This window comes from Corvus brachyrhynchos, unplaced genomic scaffold, assembly GCF_000691975.1.
Source record: "Corvus brachyrhynchos isolate BGI_N302 unplaced genomic scaffold, ASM69197v1 scaffold245, whole genome shotgun sequence".
Classification (NCBI taxonomy): domain Eukaryota; kingdom Metazoa; phylum Chordata; class Aves; order Passeriformes; family Corvidae; genus Corvus; species Corvus brachyrhynchos.
The window spans coordinates 2,970,179-2,987,562 of NW_008238988.1; the positions used below are offsets into that span (position 1 = coordinate 2,970,179).

The 17,384-nt window shown below is 50.3% G+C and overlaps 1 protein-coding gene across 3 annotated transcripts in view; it reads right to left on the minus strand.

Annotated features, from left to right (window-relative positions):
• Positions 1 to 17,384, minus strand: part of DAAM1 (dishevelled associated activator of morphogenesis 1) — a 74,288-nt gene that overhangs the window by 26,208 nt on the left and 30,696 nt on the right. For all 3 annotated transcript variants that reach the window (XM_008637289.2, XM_017738889.1, XM_017738887.1), the window contains 5 exons: positions 13,102 to 13,191; positions 4,073 to 4,144; positions 2,732 to 2,826; positions 653 to 986; positions 106 to 216 (listed from right to left, as the gene is read on the minus strand). In XM_008637289.2, coding sequence (XP_008635511.1) covers positions 106 to 216; positions 653 to 986; positions 2,732 to 2,826; positions 4,073 to 4,144; positions 13,102 to 13,191 — 702 coding nt within the window. The remainder of the gene's footprint in view (positions 1 to 105; positions 217 to 652; positions 987 to 2,731; positions 2,827 to 4,072; positions 4,145 to 13,101; positions 13,192 to 17,384) is intronic.

Genomic DNA, 17,384 nt, shown 5'->3' on the forward strand with positions numbered 1-17,384 from the left:
CAGTTGTGGGCTCAGCACAAGATGCACATCCTCAGAAAGTTCACTGAAATAAGAGCACCCCAATCACACCCCAAGGCCTCCCTCTCCCAGAGCCCCGGCGCTCACCACGCCTGCCCCCTGACTCAGGACGGCATTGATGAAGGACATGATGGCTGTCTTGAGGCTCACTTCATCTCGGTACCGGCCCGTGCTCTTGTCCAAGTCGTTGATCAGCGTCTGCCAAACACACGGTGTCAGTTAAAGCCCCGTGACAGCCCCAGTGCTGCAAAAACAGCCAGGGAACACACGCAGGAACAACTCCTCACGATGCTCCCATAGCTGGTGATGCACCATCAGCTGCTGGCCACCCCAGCACCCACTTGGGCTGACATCAGCCCATCCAGGTATGCTGCAGCCTTGCAGAGCTGTGATCCCAGTGACCCTGCACAAGCAAGCTGGGTTTTTTTTGGTTGGTGTTGCCTTGAGTAACTGTTTCCTCCCTCTTCGCTTGGCTGCAGATCTCATCAGACACGGTTCTGGGCTAATTCCGGATTTCTGGACTCGCAAGCAGCCATAACAAAACATTTGCAAGCAGCCATTTAGATATTCAGGGGGAGAAAGGGACAGGAATGCTGAATTTCAGGGGCTGAGGGGTGAGTGGAGACACACCCACCTGAAAACGAGTCCTTTCGCTGGCGTATTTCTGGTAGTGCAGCATCGCCTCCAGTACCTTTTTGTGGCCCCCGGGAACCAGGCACACGGCGCCCATGATTTCCAGCACTGCCACCTTTGTCTTAATGTTCTCCGTGCTCAGACTCTGAGCGATTACGTTAATGCTCTCCAGGTGGGCCAGGACGTGGGCCCGGCCCAGGGAGTTGTTCATTAGTGCTTTTATACATCCAATGAGCGAGGTATGTATTCGAGACTCTGCTGTCTCATAGTCCATGCTTTTCAGAAAGTTGAGGATACACGATAAGCCATCCAGGTCGATGAACCGGGTCACAAACCTGCCAGGAAGAGGGGTTTTAACTTCAAAACAAAAGGCTAAAGGACTGTCTTACCCACAAACAGGCCTAACTTGTTTGTTGATGTAAACCCAGAACCTTCTTATATACTTTTTATTGGACACCAGGAAGCCTGAAGAACTCCTGGGCTCAGACACGGGGATGGGGTTATAAAAATCAATTTAACTGGTGCCTGATAGCATAAGCAACTAGGAATCATCTGCACAAGGTTGTCCAGAGCGAGGATATTTGGAAGAGGACCAGGTAATCCAGCCATCAACACAAGTCCCGGGATGGAGATCGGAAGTTTGCAGTCACACTGCAAAAAATACAACCCTGAGTCTTAAATCCCACTCACCCAAGACCAGTTTTGGACTGGAAGAAGATCCCAGACCCTTAAGTCACCTCCTCATCAGCTGCAGACACCTCAATGTCAGCCTTTCTGCCTTCTGTTACCTCTCCTGCCTCACCATCCACACTCTTCTCCTCCTTTAGGCACATCTCCCCAATTTTAAGGGATTTTTAATTTTTATGATGACTTACAATGCCACTGAGCAGAAAGCAGACAGCAAACACACGGCAGCGCCCCAGGCAGATTCACCAGAGCAGGCAGACAAAACACTGCACACTGCTGAGGCATTTTAGGGCCCCCCTGCCCAGTGCCATCCAGGCTGGGTGTCCTCTGGTTTGGCAAAAGGCACGGGCTCGGAAAGCAAACGAGCCAAGAACATCCCAGCACTGGGATAATTTTAATTTGAAACAAGCCATGCTGATGGGCAGCAACAAAAGGGCTAATTGCAGGCTTGGGGAAAACTGCTTTGTCTGCTTCAAAGCCTGCTCTTCTTCCAGCCAAAGTCAATAGCAAAGTTAAGTGTTCACCTCCCTGGGGGCAAAAATAGGTCCAACAGGTAAAATTTTCTACAGAGCCTGCTGCATCCCTCCAAAAACACTCAAACCCCAGTTTTCAAGGACTTTGCAACGTTTCATGGATGGCCACCAGCCACAAGGTCCAGGTGTCACAGGAATCAGGTGCTCATCCTCGACCCTGTGAATTTCTTACCAAGTACCATCACCACAGGTGGAAGAGGGAAAAGTATTTGCAAGCAATAGTAAATTTGTTTCTTCCATAACCAAAACAGGTCAGGTATTTCCTACTGGAAGATGTTCCCATCAGAAGATGTCAACCTGAGGCATCTCAGTGTGTGCACGCAGACTCCAGAGAAAACGAAATTAGGAAAAGCTACACATTCAGAAAGAAGTCCCAGCCTTCCTTTATCCTCCCTATCAAAAGTTCTTTTCATTTCATAAAAGCCTGAAGATTCATGTGACTTTATTCCCTTATAAAGTGCAAGAGGAGCTGAAGTTAAAACAAAGGGCCTGGCTGACCAATAAAAATTGTCGTTTTCTTGGGAAAAAAAATCAATCTGTAAGGAATTCTTACCTTCTGTTCCAGTAAGAACAAAGGAAAATTTGGAAAAAATAAAGAAGCTGCCTGATTTGTCTAGACAGGAAAGTCCTGGTGGCTCTTGGTCACTAAAAGGACCAAGAAAAAGGAACAAAATGACAAAATGGGACACAAAAGAAGCAGTTGGTGAAACAAAAAAAAAGCAATTTGTGCCTCAGAGTCCTGGCCTTCCTCACCCTGTACAGCTCCCATTTACATTTCTATTTAACCCCCTGCTCTGCCAGAGAACTCAAATCCAAAGCCACAACCACAGCAATAAAGCCAGGAAAGGGAAGGGAATTGCCTCATTGGTTTTGTCCGCAGTGCAGTCTTCAAACTTTCGATTGTTTTATTTCTCTCCTCCTCATCTTCTTTTTCCAAGGCAATCAGTGATTTTCTCTGTGAAAGGAGGAAGGCAGAAGTCAGAAGATTTCCCTGCAAAACGTGTGCCCAAGGAGTGTCAGTGCCCACCGCGCCAAGCCATGGGGATCCTAAATCCATCCTGGAAGTCTGGAATCCTTACAGCAATCACAGGACTTGGTAAACAGAGCAGTAAGGAAAACCTCTCTGTGGTCTGCAAGGAGACAGCCTGGACTGGGGACAGGGGGATGAGGCCACTGTCTCCAAGCCCCCACACGACTCCTGCTCTGCTCTGCACTGGTGTGGCCTCACCTTGAGTCCTGGGGGCAGTTTTGGGGCACCACAATATAAAAAAGACATCCAAAAAAGACATTGAGCTATTGGAGAGCATCCAGAGTAGGCCATGGGGATGGTGAACAGCTAAGCCTGTCATTCCCAAGTCTCCCAGTGCAAGCCACCAGTGTGCATCTGGGTTGGGGACAGTGGCTGTGTGCACAGGATGCATCTCCCACACTGTGCTTTGCTCTCCAGCTGGGGCTGGGATTTGACTCCTGCACCAGGGCAGGAGGGCTGCCTGCTCCCTGGGCATGCATGGGGTACAGCTACAGCTAAAGCAACCCCCAAGTGGTTCCTGCACCACCCGACAGCGCTGGGCCCCCAGAGGTGTCAGGGTGAGCTCTGCCAGCACCAGCTGAGGCTAATCCAAAGCAGAGAGAAAGGGTCCAGCAGACATGAGGAGCTGTGCTGACCCCAGCATTTAACCCAGCTCCTCTTCAGCAGCACGTCAGGGAGATCAAAGCCACCCTCCAGGCATCTGGCAGGCTTTGATCACAAGCTCTGCTCAGGCTCAGGGCTCTGCCTGGCTGGCAGCCCATGGCCAGCACTGGGTGTTCCTGCACTCCCAGAGGGAAGCAGCACACTCCCTCCTGGCTCACAGCCCCTGCTCATCCCTCTGCCCCATCCCTGCAAGTGTTCAACGCCAGGCTGGATGGGGCTTGGAGCAACCTGGTCTGGTGGAAGGTGTCCCTGCCCACAGCAGGGGGGTGGAACTGCATGTTCTTTAAGGTCGCTTCCAACCCAAATGCCATCCATGGTTCTGTGATGGTATGAAATGCCCCCGATCCCGTAGGGACATCTCCACTTTGCACCTGTTGGTCTAACAGATGAGACTGCCTCTGTTAACACCTGCCACCCTCTCAGGCACAACAACGCTGACAGACTGTCCCCACTGTGCTGCTGCCCCACACGGGGTTCACAGGCACCAGAGCACTGGGGGAATACTCACAGCAGCCATTGAATTCAGCTGATCGATGTAGAACTCTGGCCAGCTGGTGGCTCCTTTATTTTCTTCCTGGTCCTGAAGGGGATAAGAAAGAGAAACAAAACCAGAAGATTAGTAGAAATAGTATTAACATCCCCTGCCCTTCATGACCAACTGCTTCTGAAGTGCCTCTGAGCTCTTGCATTACTTTATATTAATCGAAGTGTGACTTTCTACATTCTGAGCTCACCCCTGAAAGCTCCAGCTATGGGAACATTACCTGTTTTACTGAGCTGCCATACTTTAAATACAATTACACCACCTGCCTGTGACCAAACGCTGCCCCACTGATACCGCATCAGTCTTGTGATTACCAGCTTCCAAGAAACCACACTGAAATTTTACATCCAAATTTCTCTTGTTTCAGTGTCCTTGAAGCTTTGGCTGCACAGCCTTGAATATGCTTGGGGAGGAAAATGTTTACAAGCAATGAAGAGTGTTTAAATGTGACATGATCTAGGCTGCACTCCTGGAGCAGAACCATGACTTATCAACATATCAACATCCTAAGAGAGACTCCAGGCATAACAGACAATTCCTCTGGGGACTTCATAAGTCACTAGAAGGGAACATGCATCTGGCAATGTTGCCTCTTAAAGGATGTCACCCCTGGGCCCATGACCTATGACACTGAATGATGCAGAGCCTTGTTTGGCCATACTGGTCTACGATGCCCTGCATCTGTTGGGGCCCATGAGGGGTTTTCAGGTTCTACCTTGTTCTTGTAGGACATGATTGAAGGACCTCTGAGCCCAGCTCAGATAACTAATGCTGCACATTCCCAGGGGCTGCATGGAGTAAGTAGGCAGAATTTGAGGGAATACTTAATAATTAACCTTTTCCCCCACTTTATTTTCCTAAAAAACATATACATCAAAAGAAGAAGAGGATTTCACAGCAGAAATGCCACACAGGTCTAGGCTAGAGTCAACAAATACTGTACAAATCCCAGACACTTTCCATCAGTAACCATCTTCTGATCACAGCCTGACTTGATGCACAGTTCTGCCCCTTCCCTAGCTTTAAGAGATGCTTGTAAACCTCATCTTACACCACAAACACCAACGATGGTGGGAGCTGGACAACCTCCTCTCTGCCCCCACATCTGTGCATGCAGACAACTGCAGCTGATTTCAGCGAGCCCAAGGAGCAGAGTCCCAAATATTTACCGTGGCTCAAGAGGCAAATGTGGGAAACATTTGTGCATCCAAACTGCCCACGCTGCAGCGCGCCAAGACGAGGACACGCGGAGTCAAGGACAGGTAATTTGGATGAGATTCAGTTCACCCCTGGGCAGCACAGCCTGTGCCTGCAGACCTGACCCTTCCTTTCGCTGTGCCTGGCTCCAGGGTAGGGACAAAACAAGTCTGAGAGCAACAAGAGGCCTGGAAACCTCTGCCCTTCGCTTTAACACTCCTCCTGACCCCACAACCCCTCAGAGGTGCCAAGCAGCTGGGCTGAGGCTCAGGCCACCTGTCTGCTCAGAGTCAATTCTGTCTGACATGGCCACTGAGTCTTTCAGGTCCTCAGCTGGGCCCTGTGCACCTGAGCCAACCCCCTCCTCCAAGCTGCCTCATGCCCTGCCAGGAGAAGGCTCAGCACAAAGCTTGTGGGCATTCTGATTTTCCCAGCTTTCCTGCCCCACTTCAGAGTCCGGCATGCAAATGTACTCCAGGGGACAGCGGAGCTGGGACACTCATGGGTGCCTTGAACATGGGTGGCCCTGTCACCTCCTGGAGGAATCAGTGAAGGTCTTCCCCACCACCCCTCTTATAAGGACCATCTCTTTCCCACCAGTGGTCCCAACAGAGACACCAGCTGAGAAGGGGTGGCAAGGTCCCCACCACAACACAGCACCAAGAGGTGTCCAGATGCGCCCAGCCAGGAGACCTGGGCAGGGAGTGAGATCCGTGCTGAGGAATGGGGAGGGAAGGCAGCAGGGCTGGGTCATCCCACATCCCAGGACCTTCCCATGTTCTGTGAACACCTGTGAGGCAGGCAGGGATCTGGACCTGCTGCTCGTTTAGGGTTGAAAAGAAGCGGTGGAGCAAATAAAGGTCTCTGGGGGGCCAAGGGGAGGCTGAACAACAAAATTGGCTAAACTGCTCATTTATAATTAACGCGCTGCATTATAAATATTTCCCTTTGCTGGGCTCCCTCGGGCTCTTGCATTTCCTCTCTGAAACCCCCAATTTAGAAAGCACTCTCAATTAAGTGCAGCAGAACCTCATTAATTCCGATGAGCAGCTGGGCAGGCTCGTCAGAAAGCAGCAAAGGGGGACTGCACAATAAAGCAGGCAAAGATCAGGGCACGGGCTTCCCTCAGCTCGCTGCAGGATGTTGCTCAGTGGTAATTACTGGGGCTAATGGTCTACAGCACACTGATAAGTGTCCTTTGGTGTATTCCTGGTGGTAAAGAAATCTCCTGACAAAATGACAGCCCGGAGGGAAGTGAGTCACAAGGCTCTGCTCAGTGCCAGGAGGAGGGAGGAACCTCTCTGGCATCAGGGTTTGAAAGGGTGAATGTGTAAGATGTTTTCCCAGCACCCACAGTGGGTTTTGGGGATGTGGGTTTTGCAGCCCGCCTTCAGGACCCAGACACAGAGCTGAGTACCTCCAACGTGAGCATCTCCAGGATGCTCCACTGCATCACTGAACATCTCCCAGTTTCTAATTCTCTGGGCTGAGTCTTTGTTGTGTGTGCTCTCAAGCAGCACAGAAGTGAGGGCTGATCTGAACCCTGCTGGAGCCCAGACTGAGCTGCTCTGTTAGAGACACACTGATGGCTTTAATTGCACGCTTCAGGGAAGAGGTCCTTTCTCTTCTACAACATTTGCATCAACATCCCTCACTGTCCTCCAGGCCCTGATGTGCCACCACGCACATGCTCTGCTGCAAAACTTAGGACATGCCAAAGTTGCACAGCCAAGGGCAAACCTTGCTCCATCCCCTGCTTTGCTCCACCTGCTCTCCCCACCTACTTCTTCTTTCCAGGGACCTGACAAAAACACAAATCCCATCAGCTACGGCTGTGGTGTCACCATGTCACCCTCTCCTGTCACAGGCTCTGCTGTCCCTTCACCCTAAGTTCTGTGCATGGGGCTGATGGATGCTGCCACTCCACTGTTTTGTTCCACGGTGGCAGGGGCAGGGGGTGCTGATGTGAACCCAATGAACAAGCTCCATCCCCTCCTCAGCACCGCAGGGAAAGCAGTGCCCGCTCAAGATGCCTCATTAACAGGAGCTTTTCCAATCTGCCAGCTCCAGCCATCCCTTTGCTCTTCCCAGGGAGATTTCACGCTCCCCAGCCCTGTCATGTCTTGGTTACAAGGCTGACACTTCCACGGCCTTCGTGCCTCCCCCTCGGAGTGTCAGCAGCTCCCACAGCCAGACTTCCTTCTCTTCCAAATGACCACTGGACAGAGGAAGTGGGGCCTCAGCCAGTAATGACTCAAAGCAATTTCAAGGCTGGCCTCAACCTATTTGCGCCTGGAAGATGCATCTCCTGCCGCTCTGACCCGTAGGAATGCAGCTGCTGGGAGGGAGCACTGCAACCTCACAGCATGTCCCCATGGTGGTGGGGAGAAAGACACCTGTGATGTGCCTCAGGGCTTTGTCACACCTGCTTTGCTTCCTAAAAAAGCTTCTGGCAACATCTTTGAGATCCTCAGTCTGCAGGTGATGTCACATCTGATCCAGCAGCCTGCTTCCCTACGCTCACAGCCCATGGTGGTGCTTTGGGATAACTGGATCTGGAGCTGCTTTGGGATAATTGATGGTGGCTGGCTGAGTTCCCCATTCATCTGATGTCCAACACACCAAGCTACATCCTATGAGGTTGGAAGGAAAGGCCTGGCTCACAGCAGCCAGCTCCACGAAAGCCCTAGAGAGCCCTTCAGTGACAACATCCATGGCTTTTCTCCAAGGTAACACGTGATAGGACTAAAGGAAATGGCCTCAGGTTGTGCCAGGGGAGGCTTAGGTCGGATATTTTGAAAAAATTATTCACTGAAAATGTGGTGAGGAACTACCCAGGGAAGTGGTGGAATCACCATCCCTAAAGAGTCCAAAAAGGTGTTGATGTGGCACTTGGGGCCATGGTTTAAGGGTGAATATGGCAGTACTGGGTTAATGGCTGGATTCAATGATCTTAGAGGTCTTTCCAACCTTAACAATTCTATGATTTTGATGGTTCACCTCCCTCTTGGCACTACCTGCAAGGTTAGTCTGCCCCAGGAGAACTTTGCTCCGGGGAAGTCACAGCAAGGGGCTAAAAAAACCCTCTTCAGTTGGTACCTGCTGCAAAAATAGAAACACCCCCTTCATTTTTACACATTGTCCTGACACAACTTTTATTTTGCACAGTGTTCCCCGCCCCTCCTTGCTGCTCCATAACAGCAGAGCAAGGGAAAGCTCGCAGCAGCTGGCAGCCCATTGCATTTGGGCAATCCCTCCCTCCCTGACTGCTCTGGATGATCCACCTGGATGCTGTTTGCAAGGTCAGAGAGGAAGCAGACTCTGGCATGGATGGGTTTTAAAGCCAAGGGGTCTGCAGCCTGCATGAGATGTTTAAATCCAGCCCAGCTCCACCAGCATGGCCCAGCCTTTGCCAGGTGTGTGCTGGGCAAGGTTTGGACTCACCACAGCCCTCCAGGGCTCCCTCATTCCTCCAGGTATCCCTGGAACAGCACCTAAATCATTCAACTAAAGCTGCTTCCCCAGGGAGCCATGCTGCAAAGGGCTGGAATTTCATCAGACTCTCCCCAAGCTGGGATCTCAGGGTCTGAACCAGCCCAGCCCAGCCCGCTCTGGTTTTCCATATGCTAACACTTCCTATACCCTCTCTCCACAAATACACACATGCCCTCGTACGCTTTTCCCAGGGTTTAAAAATTATGCTCCCCATAAGCAAATATAGCATGACCAGATGCCTTTCATAGTCAGCTGGTTCATTGTTTGAAAAGCTTCGCTTTAAAATCCAAAAAGATTGCTAACAGATGCATTTTTTGGCTGGAGAGCGAGAAAAACCTTGCTTAAACAAAAGTGTGTTGTGATTGGAACTAAAAAGGGAATTACCTTGAAAGATAAAAACTATAAACATTTCCCAGTGAAAAACACCCCCAGCCATGCAAACAGCCAGTTTCTCTCGGTCAGCCTGAGCAAATGACACCTGAGATGGTATTTCAACTGCTGCTGCAATAACAGCAGGTATATCTGGATGCTCAGAGGCCATGAAATCCTTCTCATCCATCCCAGGTGACCCTGGAGCATGGCAAAACGCCAAGCTATTTTATCCTCCCCTCCCCTGCATGCCATCTTTGTCAGCTTGTGCTCTTAGTTCTGCTACTGCAGCAAAAATATGGGGAACTGACATTTTTTAAATGAAGGGAATGGAACACAAGCCCCACAAAGGAGCTGCAGGACTGAGCAGGACAAGTGGAAGCGTGAGCTGGAAGGCGAAGCTCTCTGGAGGGAGTGGGTGGAAGGCGCAGTTGGAGGGGAAAGAGGCTGTCTGGCTGGGAAATAGAGGATTATTGGAGAGACATCACTCATTTCCCTATTTATCACACATTTCCCCATCCTCCCCTGAAAAACCACCACTGTGGCCTTTTCCTAATGCGAAGGGATCCTGGCTTTTTATCTGACCCTGAGGAAATTTTAGATACAAGCTTTGCTTCACACTGCTCAGAGTGATGCACCCAGGGTTAGTGATGCCACTGGGTTTTCAACACAAGCTTACAGAGCTCAGCATCACTTGGCATCCCTGTGGGCCATTTTTCCTACACTCCAGCTTCAGAACTGCTCAGCTGGACCCAAAGGGAGAGGAGAGGGGCAGAGCCAGACCCTGCGTTCACGCGAGCTGGTTTTCACTACCCATCCCTCCCACCTGGTTATTTATTCTGAGCATCTGCCCGAACACCCTGTACCCACCCATATTTTTGAGGCTCATAAAAACCACCCTTTGAGCTGCTTTAACAGCTTGACATGACACACACGGGCTGTCAGGAGCCAAATCTCCTGCGGTTAGAAAGGTCCTGCAGACTAAGCACAAAGGGTTAATCATTAACTCCCTCTGGAGCGTGGCCTCTGGAAAAAGGCCATCCTGAGTCACCCTCTTCCACAGAGGCAAACCCACAGCCAAAGAAACAGCAAATCTGGAAACCCTCCTGCTTCCTCCCCGTGCTTCCGAGCAATATCCTCTCCTGGAGAGCGGGGCCAGCAGGGAGCGAAATATTTTGGGATGAGGTATGAAACGAGTCATCGTCCAGAAATACCACTTCTAAAAGCAGATTTCACCCCGCTGTTAATGCATCTCCACCTTTGCATTTCCCTGCTTTATCCCAGCCGTAGAGGGGCTGATGACTTCAAAGAAGGTCTCTCCAATAATCTTTAAATCTCTCTCCTGCCCCGAGCACTGCATGGGTGCTGCATTTAGTGCAGGCTTCAGTTCCTGCTCAGGCTGCTGCTGATGGAACTCGCCAGCCCCACCACGAGATGCTTTTTGTCTCTCTGCCCCCTGAGCGACACAGGGTGATGCAGGTGGAGTGGGACCACAAGGAATTCATGCAGTGCAACCCCCTGGGCCCAGCAGAGTCAACACTGGGATCAAACCTGCTGTCTCCATGGATGGAGAATCAAGGAGGACAAAGCCTCCACCCTGCCAAGCCAGTCCTGTGGGCTGGGATAAAACCAGCTGCTAGCAGGGCAGAGAAACCAGGATACAGGGCTGCAGGCCATGGGGAAATATTCCAGGGAAAGAAACATGCCTGGGGAATAGCTGGATTTCCCCTATTTCCTCTCAACAGGCGCTGCCAAGGCCAGGTGCTGTCAGGTCTCTCTCCAGGACAACCCAGCAAAACATGTCTCAGTTTTGGCTCCCTTTTACGAAATCTTGCCCATCATGGGAATATATAAAACATGCGACATCTGGGATGCGCTCTGGGGAGCTGAGTGTGGTGGATGACACCGACAGCACAGGAGGAGCGCCAGCCAAAACTGGCAGCAGAGGAAAGAGCAAAAACTGCTCAGGCGACAATTTTGGATTGGTGGTAAGTCAGGCAGCTGCCTGAGACTGATGCCCACCTTTGCCAGCCCCCTGGGACCCACCAGGTGAAACGTTACAAGCATCTCAAGCAAAAACTTGTCATTAAACACAGGGTTTGGGGACATCCTGCACTTCCCGAATCGCCGCCACTCAGAGTGCAGCCAAGGCACTGAGGTAGGACCACTGTCCTATCCCCAGCTCTGCTGCCCTGTCCCAAAAGCAGACACTGCTCTCAGCTGGAGAAGTCCAGCACCTCTCCTCGATGCCAGGCTACCATGTAGGTGATCTGGCCTCATGAGAACATGGGAGCACAAGTAAGATTTGCTACGAGCTGCCAGGATATCCACCGGTCTTTCTGCTGCTCACCAGTCATCACCACACAGGGCAGGACAGCCTAGAGCCTGCTGGGCACAGAGACATGTTCTCCAGCCCATGTAATTCCTGACTTCCTCCGTGGCTGGAGCCTTCATTGATATGGTCTCACTCATTTTTAATTTAAAAACAGGAGAAAATAATTTGTCTCCACCAGCACATCTCCATCAGAGCAAGCAGTGGCACCTATGTTCTGCAGCTCACTGTGATGGTATCACAAGTAGGGAAGGAGTGACTGGGAACAGCCAGAGGAATGAGGACCAGAGGAGACCAGCAGCTAGGATCCAGCCTCGGATGGATGCCTGCTCCCAAAACCTCTAAGGATGCCACAGGCACTTCTGTGGCTCCTTCCTTCAACACCCCCAGTGAGCAAGGAGTTTCACAGCACAGCCTTTAAAACAAACATGAGAGCAAGGAGGTTCTGGAAAGGAAAAGAGCCACCATCAGCTCCATCTAAACCCTTCCTCTGGAGATTAGATAGCACGTAATCTCCACTCACAATAATAATTACACGGCTTTGCTTGATTTAACTCTCCCATTATCCAGACACACCAGGACAAGGCTCTGCTTTATCCACCAGGCAGTGACAGGCGAGCATCCCCTGCCCATTCTCTTGTTGATCCAGACCAGCGCCTGTAATTTGTTAACATCCCTTCTCCCCTCCGATTTAAATCTCGGGCATGGCAGGCCTCTGTCTAACAATAATACAGGGATTTCAGAGGTATTTATGAGAGGCTTAAAACTTAATCCTACATGAGCAAGGTAAGCCTGCTCTTGGCCTAAAATACGGATGGAAAATCTGGTGCCCTTGCTACAGCAGGAGAAAAGAGGCATCAAACAAGAGCGAGTGCCCTTCAAGTGGGGCCAGTGACTGCCACCCCCTGCAGCCAGGTGAGGGGCACAGTGGCAAATTTGGGAGCAGAATTACAGAACCCTAGAATAGTTTGGGTTGGCAGGGACCTTAAAGACCAACTGGTTCCAATGCCCCTGCTGTCAGCAGGGCACCTTCCACCAGACCAGGTTGCTCCAAGCCCCATCCAACCTGACCTTGAACACTTCCAGGTATGGGGGCATCCACAGCTTCTTCGGGCAATCTGTGCCAGTGTTTCAACATCCTCATTGTAAACACATTCTTCCTTTATCTAACCTAAATAATCTTCCAGTTTAAAATCATTATTACCCCTTGTCCTACTGCAGCAGCTCCTTTATAAAGTCTGTCCTCGTGTATTTTATAAGCCTCCTTTAGGTACTGGGTGGGGATCTAAGGAGATGGGGAGCAGCCCCTTGCCCCTGCAAGGCCAACCTCAGTGCCCACAGAGTTCCACGTGGCCCTGATGTGCTGGCAGGGATGAGAATGAGACTGGGGACACCCATGAGGGTTGTGGGGACACCCCCTACAGCCTGAATGGGCTGGAGACCAAAGACCTTGTTTTCCCAGAGAGTCACTCCAGGAACAGATACATTTCTGTGACACCCCAAATACCACTTGGCATCCCAAGAGATCTGTGCCCTTCTCCCCATCTCCTCCCCACCATGCATGAGAGGGAAGAGGCTCAGCACTCAAAGAGTCTCTTACTTTTTTCTTGCTGCAGTAGATCTGCCACTTCTTCTCTGCCGGCAGCGCAAACATGGCCTCTCTGTGCTTGTCCGTGAGGTCAAGTTCATCCTGGAAAGGGGAAAAGAAACACAAAACATGCAATGTGAGTACACAAATGGGTGATGGCACAGACACAATCCCCCAGACAAGCAGTGTAAATCAATGTGGGGCCACACCACAGTGCAGCAGCGACCCCGCAGCATCACCCCGGGACTCTTGATTTTTCAGGGCAATGACACCACTTTTCATCCTGCTCTTGATGACCTGCCCTGACTCTGGGCTGCCAAATTCCCTGCCTTGTCCCTCCCAGACATCTCCTCCATTGCTTTTAAAGGCTGTAAGTGTTTTGGAAAGGACACCCATGAAGCCATCACAGCTGCCCACAAGACTCACACTGAGAGCTTCAGGTGAGCAACCTCATCTAAGACACACACAGCAAAGAAAATTTCAAACAGGACCTTTCTTTTTTATCATTGTTGCTTCACTGGAGCACTTCACCCTGAGTGGTCCAGCCCATTTCCACTGCTGACACCCTCATATCAACAAAAACTGTAGGTGTTCTGGCTTTTGCTTTGTTTTCCTACAGCTAAAAATAGAAAGCTCTTTTCCTAATACCTACAGTTCACAAAGAGGTACATCCTCTCCATCAAAACTGGATCACGTACTGCCTGGTAGAGATAAAGCTGTTTACTGACTGAAGCTTTTATTGGTTTATCTGATGTTTTAAAGTACACATCCATTTTCGACTTGGAAGCTCGGTTAGCAGCGTGCCCTCCGCCGGGATGCCCGAGTATTATCAAAGCCTCATCGCTTCCTGGTGCTAGATGTAGGTCAAAGCTTTTATGAGGGAACTAAATAAAACATTCAGGCAGGGCTGGGAGGCTTGTTGCTAAAGCCAACATTGATCTTAGAACCATGGGTGTCTCTTAAAACCACTGATGACAATCCTCATGCTGGAAGGGTTTTGGGGCAGCAGTGAGACACTGGAGAGGCTGGAGAAGGTCACAGGAAAGCCCTGCCATGGCCTCCAGCCAACTCATCCCACATAGACAGTGGATTTAAGTAAGAGGATCCAATTAAAAATTACACACTTAATTCCAGCAACTAAAAAAACCCCATATGGAGACCTGTTAAAGCCTGAACAATAAATCAGCTAAAGCTGGCAGCTCCTGTACCCCAATCAAAGCCACATTTGGGGAAGGCTGAACAAGATGCGCCTGGCAAAAGATGGATGCCTGCATGAGCAAGCCCACAGGCAACCAAGAAATTCATCTGATCTAATTCAAGTTCATATTGCACCCAGTAGCCAAGGAAGGGAGCCTTCAGCTATCTTGTAACCCAAACCCAGGAGCCCTCCAGCACAACAACCATTGACAGAGGGCTGCTGGCAGTGCCAAGTATCTCAGAAAGGCTTATCTATCCACTGCAGGTATTGATTTCCCTTCTTGGTGAAATTACTCCTCAAAAGGAAAGGTGTTGTGGAGCTTTTTCTATTACATATTCATGGCGGAGGCTTTGCCTCTTCCCAGATTTTACCCTAAATCTTCAAACCACTGTGCTGCACAGAGCTCATGCTGATGGAGTTCTGGAAGCAGGCCCGGAAGACACCCTAACAACAGAAAGAACTATGCTGCTGCAACAGAGACTGGGGAAAAAGAGAGGACTGAGAAAGCCTGAGCCCAGTGTGAGACACATCTCATCCTCCTGCACCCAGGGAGGAGAACCCGGGCTGGGGACTTCTCCAACAAGTGCCATTCTCCAGCATTCCCATGTCCTTACAATTTGGGAGGTTAGAGATCCATATCAAGCAACCAACCTCCACCCCAGCCTTGGGCAAGTCTCACCCTTCCATGCCTCAAAATCAAATTGCACTTCACTGTTGTCTCCTCAGGCTATGAGCCAGTCAAATATCCAAGCTCTGCCTCAGCCCCAGTTCACAGAAATCACAGAATGGTTTGGGTTGGGAGAGACCTTAAAGATCATCTAGTTCCAACATCCCCCCCACCCACTAGACCAGGTTGCTCGGGGTCCCATACAAGCTGGCCTTGAACACTTTTTTGAACTTCTAAAGGTGGCCAACAGGATGACACCTACACAGGGACCTGGTTGCAATTCAGCTCACTGGAAAAGTAAATCTTGGAGTGTGGGGGAGGACAAAGGCCTCTTGATGAATATTTACCTCCATGGTGAGGGTTTGAGAGAGCACAGGAAAATGCCTCCAACTGTGACCCCACTTTCTGGCCACGTGAATCTGATAATCAGGCATGAAAGCACCAGCCACGCACATCTGCACTTAGGTCCTTAGAAAAATATTTACTGAAACTTTCAAAATACCCTACCCTAAAAAGACAACTTGTGCAAATGTGAAGACTTATTAACCAAGAGAAAAAAATCTAAACTGAGCTGAAGCCTAAGCAGGAGCAAGAAGGGACAAAGCAGAAGAACACATTAGGTGCTGGCACACGACAACGTGCAAACACATCCAAAAAAGGTGCAGAAACACTTCTGAGTCTCACACAGCACATTTCATTGTGCCCCAGCTCTAACACATTCAGTCATCACAGCCCTTCATCACCCAACAACACCTACCTAATGATATCTTGCAGGATGCTTGGGAGAGGTGTTTAAATAAATACTATGTGGCACCCAGTGAATATGAAAATCCTCATAATCAAAGAGTGACTAACGACTGTTATTCGGAGCCGTAACAGTGACTCAGCTGTGGAGAGTCAGGCCTTTGCTGGTTTTTACGTGTATGGGGGATTCCTGTAGCCAGCTCCAGCCCTTTGCTTAGGCTCACTGATGTGTATCTCAGTGCAGGCTGCTCAGAAACTGCCCTTTCCAACTCCAATAGATCAAGAAAGGAACAACACCTGTTTTCTGGGGCCTCATAGCCCACTGCAGAAATGCAGCTCCCACAAAGCCTTTAACAACCCACTGGAGTCGCAGCGCAGCAGAGAAGCCGTGCAGAAACTCACACCCATATGGGCCTTCAATTAATAATCACGAGCTTGATAATTAGGTGATGCTAACTGGCAATTCATTTTATGGGCCACTTGCAATCCACACACTCCCACCACAGCATGCAATGCTGGCAGCTGCTGAAGAGTGAGAAGACAACTGGTGAGTCGGTGTCCATCAGCCTCACAGCCCTCACCCCTCACTTCAGCCTCACCTTTCACAGCTCTGCCCCTTCCATCTGGCTGCCTCCCATGTCAGCATCTGCCAACTTCACTATTTTTAATACTGTTTTTGGAATCAGGTCAGTGGCACATAAAATAGCAGCCTCATTTTACTACCAAAAGGAAGTCTCTGCCCAGAGTGTTTTTACTGGAAAGAGATACGCTACTCTTAAATATTTATCCCGTACAGCTAAACTATTCACCTTTACATCAGGAAACATGTTTCCACATTAAATCTTCATTTGAATATGGTTTTAGAAAAAAACCTCATAGGGAAGCTTTGATTCTCAGTGTGTATTTTGCTATTTCTAGGAGGTACAACACTTCCGTGCCATTTGCTCTGCTGACAGCTCTCCATTCCAGCCAAGCAAACCTCGCCCCCTCTCTCTGAGCACAGCACGAGCCCTATTGTAGGTGAGATCTCACAGCATTCTCCTAAAGCTGCCTAAGAAACGTGCAGCTCAGCACATGCTGAGCACAGTCCCATGGGCCAAACAAGTGGTCCATACCTTTCCCTTGGAGGACACACAGCAGCACTCAGGAATAGATGCTCCCATGGCCTGCACCTCCCCGAGCAGGCAACCCAATGGTATGAGGAGCCCTCTGGTCAATCAAGGCCCTGGTCAAAGAGGGCCACCAGAGCCATTGCCCAGGGCCTTGTACAGATGGCTTCTTGAGTATCTCCAAGGAGGAAGATGCCACCACCTCTCCGGCTGGTAGCCACCGCTGTCTCCTACCACCTCCTGAAGGCAAAGCCAGACCAAGCCAAAAAGCCACTGGAAGAAATGTTTGACCCTCCCATCAGGAACAGCATCAAGTCCAGCCCCAGACTTGCACGGTCCTCAGTGTAAACTCCCGTCCCTGAGACTTCACTCATGCCATGTTTCAATGAGCATCGTCCACAGATGGAAGCCACAGGCTCTAATGGGGGGCAGCAGCCTGGACACAGCAGGATGTTGCAAATCTTTTGACTTCAGGAATGACCTCCAGGATGGGCTCCTGGAGCTGGGTGAGCCCATGTGCTGCCCACCCATGTCCACAAGACCCCAGCGTGACCACCATGGGCTTTTCCCCTACAAC